The following is a 7,537-nucleotide window of genomic DNA, read 5'->3' on the forward strand; positions in this document are numbered from 1 at the left end:
ACAAGTTGGGATCCTATAAATAAGGCTTTAGGGCATCGCTTGGAAAAGCTTCACAACTTTAGTGTATGCAAAAACGCAGCCTAAATCTCTAGAGAGTTTGAGCTTTGCAAAAACTTCTTTCTTAATATTGTAAGAATGTATAATGGGATGTAGTTTAGACAGTAAGATGTGTAAGAGTTTAAATGTTTAAAACAATAATGTGGATAGTAATTGTAGAAAGTATAAGCATAGGGGTGAAAGGTCTAAGTAACATGAGGTTCCATCTCAAAACCAATTGGTGATGAGTGGAGTAAGTCATGCTCTTATATATAGTTAAATGTGCTCACACACTTTCTATGTGGGACACACTAATATCCCTCTCAATATGGTGGCTATTTATGCTCACCCATCTTGAACTATTGAAACATTAGTGGCTCTTTTGGCTCACTATTTATTTGGATAGTATTTCAGGCTCTTTTGGCTGGTTGTGGCTCGTTTGGCTCACTTCTTTATTCGGACAATATTTCAGGTTGTGTTTTTGGATCGAGTATGCTCACTAAAGCATTTTTAAACTCTAATACCATGTAAGAATGTATAATGGGATGTAGTTTAGACAGTAAGATGTGAAAGACTTTAAATAGAAATGTGGATAGTATGTAGAAAGTATAAGCATAGGGATGAAAAGTCCAAGTAACATGAGGTTTCATCTCTAAATCAATTGGTGATGAGTGGAGTAACTCATGCTCTTATATATTGTTGAATGTGCTTTCACACACTTTCTATGTGGGACATACTAATAAATATAAATGAATCATGGACTAGAGTTAATTAATAACCTGAACCCATGTAAAAATCTTGTGTTTGATTTTCGTTTCCTTTGAGCTTTAATAGTTTATTTATAGTTGACGAAAATACAAGTTAATAATTTTGTTCTCTGCACGTGGAAAAATTGTAACTTTATTTTTTTTATATGATGGTACATTAGTTATAGGTGATTTCCCACAAATTTTTAGGAAATTCTGAATAATTTAGAGTTGAAATGAGAATTCAAACATTTTATTGAAAATACGTAGAAAAACTGAAACAAACACGTGTGCAACAAGATATTTGAATATTTATTTCAGCACGTAAACGATTCAAAATTTCCTAAAAAGTTTATGAGAAACCTTATAATTACAATGTACACGGTCGTATAAAACAATTATGTTACAACCTATAAATGTGCCAAAAACAAATGAGATCTACCGGTATATACTTTTAAATTACCAACCGCAGTCTTAACTTCCAAAAATATATATGAGGCATTAGGATTGTGCATGATTATTAATGGTTTAACATGTAATTAAGTGCACGCATATATGAAGCCACTACTAGCTCTTGTGTAAACAGTTTGTAAATACAAGTATTCTAATGTATGTATGTATGTGTACAAATGCTAATAGTGAAGAAGAGTAGTTTAATTATCTAACAAATGCTCATTGTATTCGGCTACACGTGCATTGGATAGCTTTTTGTTACTTGTTCAACCGGCCAATTGTATACATGGTCAATAATTATGAGCAGTATTTTTATTATATATTATATAATTTGTTTATTATTTCTATCCCTTTGTTTAGTTGTTTTTTTTTTCATGGTTTCTTAGCTGTTCAGATCAGTTTCTTTTTGTTTGGTTTTTTGAAAATTTTGGTTGTTTCCGGCGGTTGGCCTGCTGTTCTTTTAAATACAATGGTTACAATTCTTCTTTGCTCCGGGAAAAAAATTTTCATTCCTTTTTATATTCCACCAATTATTTGAAGACACATCATATATTTATAATGTTAATATAATTAGAATGATAGAAAATATTATAATATAATTAGAATGATAGATAATTTTAAAGAACTTAAATATATATTAAATAAATAAATAATGTGTTTTAAACGGTAGAAAATAATTCGACTGTTTTCTGACTAAACGCGCAAAAGTACGTATACAGAACCATGCAAAAGCAATCCACCAGTTTTGATCAAATCAACCACTACAGTATCCTGGCTCACACGCCATTTATTGATCAGTTCCTCTAGTTTTTTTGCTCTTTTCTGAAGTATCTCTCTCTCTCTCTCCCTGGCTGACAAGCTTTTAGCCTTTGACCTTCAAAGCCGGCTTTTCTGACTTTTTCCTTTTTCCCTCACTTTGGCATACTAGCTTTAATCCTATGACCTTCAAAAGCTCATTATATATATTTTTTTGATATCCGCAACCATTTATCACAATCCAAATAGCTAGCCAAACTACAACTTACTTCGACATATATATCTCCAAAACCATCCAATATTAACATCTCTCTCTCTCTCTCTCTCTCTCTCTCTCTCTACCATATATACGCATATACATACAGTTATATATATAGATAGTATACATTTAGATGGAAGGCTATAAACTGGTCATTTTATTTTTCACGTCACTTGGTTTAGTTGGCACATTAGTGAATGGGCAGGGCACCAAGGTTGGGTTCTACTCAAGAACGTGCCCCAAAGCCGAGTCCATTGTTAGATCAACCGTGGAGACTCACTTCAAATCCAATCCTCGCATAGCTCCCGGCATCCTCAGAATGCATTTCCACGACTGCTTCGTCCATGGCTGCGACGGCTCTATCCTTATCGAAGGTGCAGGCACCGAGAAGACTGCCCCACCGAACAGTGGAATACCCGGCTACAATGTCATAGACGACGCTAAGCAACAACTCGAAGCTGCATGCCCTGGTGTGGTTTCTTGTGCAGATATTGTGGCACTTGCTGCACGTGACTCTGTTGTCTTGGTAAGCACTTACATATAGTAACAGTTGTCTTGTTTCTGGGTTTTAAAGGCTTCGAAAACTAATAACATCATTTGATATTTATATGCTGCTTATTTTGCAGACTAAAGGTTTCAGTTGGAAAGTGCCTACTGGGCGTAGAGATGGGCGAGTTTCATTGGCGAGTGATACTAACAACTTGCCTGGCTTTACGGAGTCCATTGACGTGCAAAAGGATAAATTTGCAGCGAAGGGTCTCAACACTCAAGATCTGGTCACACTGGTTGGTGGACACACCATTGGTACCACGGCATGCCAGCTCTTCAGTTACAGACTCTACAACTTCACCACCACAGGAAATGGCGCCGATCCCACCATCGACCCTTCCTTCCTTCCTCAACTCAGAGCTCTCTGCCCGGAGAATGGCGACGGGGCCAAGCGGGTCGATCTGGACACTCGGAGCGCAGCCACTTTCGACGCCACTTTCTTCAGAAACTTGAGAAACGGTCGTGGAGTTCTGGAGTCGGATCAGAAGCTGTGGACCGATCCCTCCACCAAGCCCTTCGTCCAACGATTCTTGGGAGAGAGAGGATTGCGGAGCTTGAACTTCAATGTCGAATTTGGAAAGTCGATGGTGAAGATGAGTAATATTGGTGTCAAAACTGGCACTGACGGTGAAATTCGAAGGCTTTGCACTGCTTTCAATTAATAACTCACGTCATATTCACACATATATATATAGTTCCTCTATATATATGCCGCCGCAATTCCCCGTAGATCAAGTGTATATTAATGTATTCCTCATTTCTTTCATTTATTTATTGTCGTTTATATTTGATTCATTTCTATTATGGTGGAACACCGTGTGTCGTCATTATTAATAAAGTTGATTGTACTATTATCATGATCTCATTATACATTTCTTCCTTCTTCTTTTTTTTTTGTCTAATCCAAAAAAAAAAAAAAATCATGCTCTTTTTTTATTTGAGTTTTTATTATTAAAACTAAGAAGATTTAAAAGAGGCAGCCTTGTTCAATTAATCTTGTGGGAATAATGAATCGATATGGAGAATGGGTATATATGAATCCTATGTTTACTTACCCAAATTTATTAAATTTATTAAGAAATGAGAATGAATTGTGTGGATGCCACATGGGATTAAGGAATGGGATCAGCAATTCCATGATGTTGGGGGATTATCATTCCCATTTCTCCTTTAATATAATGCATTGACAAATTTGTTTATATTTTAAAAGTTAAAATTAATAATTGTCTTTTGCATAAATTTTATTTAAAGATACTTCTGTAACTTACAATTTATTTATTCCAATTTCAAAGTGAATACAGATATCGTAAAATGCTATTGATGTAGGAACTCTCTAAATGGAGGGCCCAGCTAAAGCGAATATTCTGCAAAAAGAATCTCATATGAAAGGCTCATAAGTAAAAGCCTAGCGAGAGTGTGTTTTACAAGTGGCCCATTGAAGATATATCTCGCCAAAGATACCCCGCAAAAGATTATTTGTACTTGGTGTTTGTTCTCAACACGTGAAATGTATCTCTTTACCACCAGATTGTACACTTCTTATGCTTAAAAAACAAATGAGCATTTTGTTATGATGATAATGATATAACTTTCGGAATCCACACGACACATGGAGATGGACATTAGAATTTTCTTTAAACATTCAATGAAGAAGAGTACCGTCAAGTATTATGGGATTTCAAAAGGACTGAATTTAAACTAGAATACACTACAAGAAAAAGGCTCTACAACGACGACTTTTTGTCGTCGCTGTAGATCAATAAGTCGTCGCAACAACGGCGTCGCTGTAGCTCCGTATGTGTAGCAATCTACGACGATGACAAAACGCAGTCGTCGCAATAGTGTTTTACTACAGTGACGACATGTTGGTCGCAGTAGGAAATATTTTTTTTCGGTTGGACTGGGATATTGCGACGACATGTTGTCGCTATTGGTGGTGCAAGATTTGAAAATTTAAATTTAAAAAAACTTCTACAGCGACGACATGTGGTCGCTGTAGGTCTGTCGACCGCTCCATCTAAAGCGACCACATGTCGTCGCTGAAGAGTGCGTGGGTTTATATGTCTTCAGCGACGACATGGCGTCGTTGTAGTGTCACGAAAACTCAGATTTTCATGTTCAGCGTCACCCTACGACGACGGTATATCGTCGTTGTAGGTATACAATTTTTAAAAATATATATATTTAATTAATATATTGATTAAAATTTATTTAATAAAATATTAAATATTAATTAAGTAAATAAATAAAACCAATTTATTTAATTAAATAATAAAACCAATATATTAATTAAATAATAAAACTAATTTAACAACATTCATAGTCTCCAAAATGTAAGATGACAAAACATAAGTAGTATTGTCTCCAAAATAAAAAAAAACAACACAAATATTAATAATTTAAAAATAGTAATTTAATAAGACTAAATGTCATCAAAATTAATTCCAAAGTCATTATTGTCGGGCTGTTGTGGTGGTGGCTGTGGTGGTTGCTGTTGTGGTGGCTGTGGTGGTTGTGGCTGCTATGGTTGTTGTAGATGAAAGCTTGCCATCATGGACTGTATCATGTGTTGGTATTTATAGATCAAATCAGATATTATACCACTACTACAAAAAAGACTTTTTAGGACTAGCATTGCGAGTCCTAAAAAAGTTTTTAAAACTTGCGGTGCGCGAGTCCTCTATTTGAGAGTCTTAAAAACTGAGATTTTTTAGAACTCGCGTTGCGAGTCCTAAAAAGTTTTCACTACTACAAAAAAAAAGACTTTTTAGGACTCGCAATGTGTGTTCTAAAATATTTATTTGATTACATTTTAATTAATTATAATTTTATTTTATAAATCAATATTTAGGTAAAATACACAATTTTTTTTTAAATCTCACTATTGTCTAATGAATAATAAATATATATGTATATATTTAAAATATATATTATAGAAAATTTTAGAAATATTACTATGATTAAATGAATAAATACAATACACATAAACAAAATCAAAGCAACACAAGACTGCCTCTGTGATGAAGATACAATCTAATACAAAATCAGAAATACAAAAGTAATGAAGATTCAATCTAATACAAACACAACACAAAAGAGAAATAGATCAACAACAAGAAAATGAGAGATTGTATATATTTTTGAAAATGAAGACCCAAGACTGCCCTTGTTAGCCACCACTGCAGCGAGCTACAGTCGCTGCCAGCCACCTCCGCGAGCCACCGTTGCAGCGAGCCACCTCCGTGAGCCACCGTTGCAGTGAGCCCTTAACCCCTCGTGAGCCACAGTTGCAGCAAGCCCCCACCAACCGTGAGCCTTCGTCCACCACCACAAGCCTTCGTCCGCCACCACCGTGAGTCTTCGTCCGTCATGAGTAATGAAGGATGGGAAGCTAGTGAGAGAGAATGAGGAAGAAATAAGATGGGAGGAGGAAGAGGATGAGATGGTGAGGCTGGCGGCTAGGGCTTCATTTAGAAAGATAAAGATAGGGAGGGAGAGAGAGATAGCACGTGGAAAGAGAGGGAAGATGAGGGGTTTTTAATAATTATAATAATAATAATAATAATAATAATAATAATGATGATGATGATAATGATGGTAAATGGGCTGTCTATTTTTTTCTCTTTAAACCTAAAAAAGTATTAAGGACTCCCAAAGCAAGTCCTTAAAATTATTAAGTAAAACACTTATTTTTTAGCCCAGATTTTTTTAGGACTCGCATATTCTTTTAGGATACTCATTGCGAGTCCTAAAAGAGTATTAAGGACTCCCAAAGCAAGTCCTTAAAATTATTAAGTAAAACACTTATTTTTATAGCCCAGATTTTTTTAGGTCTCGCATATTCTTTTAGGACACTCATTGCGAGTCATAAATTGTGTTTTTTCAGGACTCTCAATGAGTGTCCTAAAAATTCCATAAATATTTTTAAGGACTTGCATTTAGGTGCGTGTCCTAAAAAAGTGTCCCGTAAAGGGTATTTTGCTGTAGTAGTGTACGCAGCGGAACAACAATCAAAATTTTTAATTTAACCCCACAAGATTTCTAGATCTACTTTTTCACATACATATATATATATATTGAATCAAAGAGATGAATAGAAAATTACCTCAAGTCCTTCATTGCTGCTATCTTTTTGTACGGCAAAAATCATTGAGATCTCACACCAGGATCTTCCAAAATATTCTCAACATACAAAGAACGAGTGCGGGCTCGTTATACAAAACAATAGGCAAAATCTATTTATTAGATGTTCTCAACACATGAGATCTGATAAAGTTTGGACCTAAATTTGTGAAGAACAGTGACCTATGCTTGTAGCACTGTTCTCTTTCTCTCAGGGAGATTTCACTATATGTTTTCTATCACTGAAAAGTATCGCTCTAAAAAAATGATCTCCTATATTTAATATATCAAATATATTAAAAATAAATAATATTAGTTATTTTAAAAAAAAAATTAAATAACTAATCAGTTATCAGATTTTTGTTTAAATAATAATATTTTAATCATATTAAAATATGTAATTATTTATTTAATATTTAAATAACTAAAATTGTTGAACCAAGATCTTTTTAGAACCTTCTTGTGCGTGTAGCACAGTGATTATGCACTGTGCTACACGCCCACCTCATGTCAGGGAGGGCATGTGATTTTTCTCAATTTTCATCACTATTTAAATACTAAAAAATCCCAAAATAAATTAATTCAAAATTAATTATATTTTTATTAAATCAAATAA

The 7,537-nt window shown here is 34.5% G+C and overlaps 1 protein-coding gene across 1 annotated transcript; it reads left to right on the forward strand.

The window, feature by feature from the left end:
- The first annotated feature begins 2,286 nt into the window (after positions 1-2,286).
- On the forward strand, positions 2,287-3,653 carry LOC133782042 (cationic peroxidase 2-like). Its single transcript, XM_062221194.1, has 2 exons — positions 2,287-2,776; positions 2,877-3,653. The coding sequence occupies exons 1-2, from the start codon at positions 2,384-2,386 to the stop codon at positions 3,459-3,461; spliced, it is 978 nt and encodes a 325-aa protein (XP_062077178.1). The 5' UTR covers positions 2,287-2,383; the 3' UTR covers positions 3,462-3,653.
- The last annotated feature ends 3,884 nt before the right edge of the window (positions 3,654-7,537 follow it).

Source organism: Humulus lupulus, chromosome 6, assembly GCF_963169125.1.
Source record: "Humulus lupulus chromosome 6, drHumLupu1.1, whole genome shotgun sequence".
NCBI lineage: Eukaryota > Viridiplantae > Streptophyta > Magnoliopsida > Rosales > Cannabaceae > Humulus > Humulus lupulus.

Bases quoted from the DNA above. Each gene is read 5' to 3' on its own strand.
- LOC133782042 (XM_062221194.1), top strand. From the start codon at position 2,384: ATGGAAGGCTATAAACTGGTCATTTTATTTTTCACGTCACTTGGTTTA. The intron at 2,777-2,876 runs GTAAGCACTTAC...CTTATTTTGCAG, and splicing joins CACGTGACTCTGTTGTCTTG to ACTAAAGGTTTCAGTTGGAA.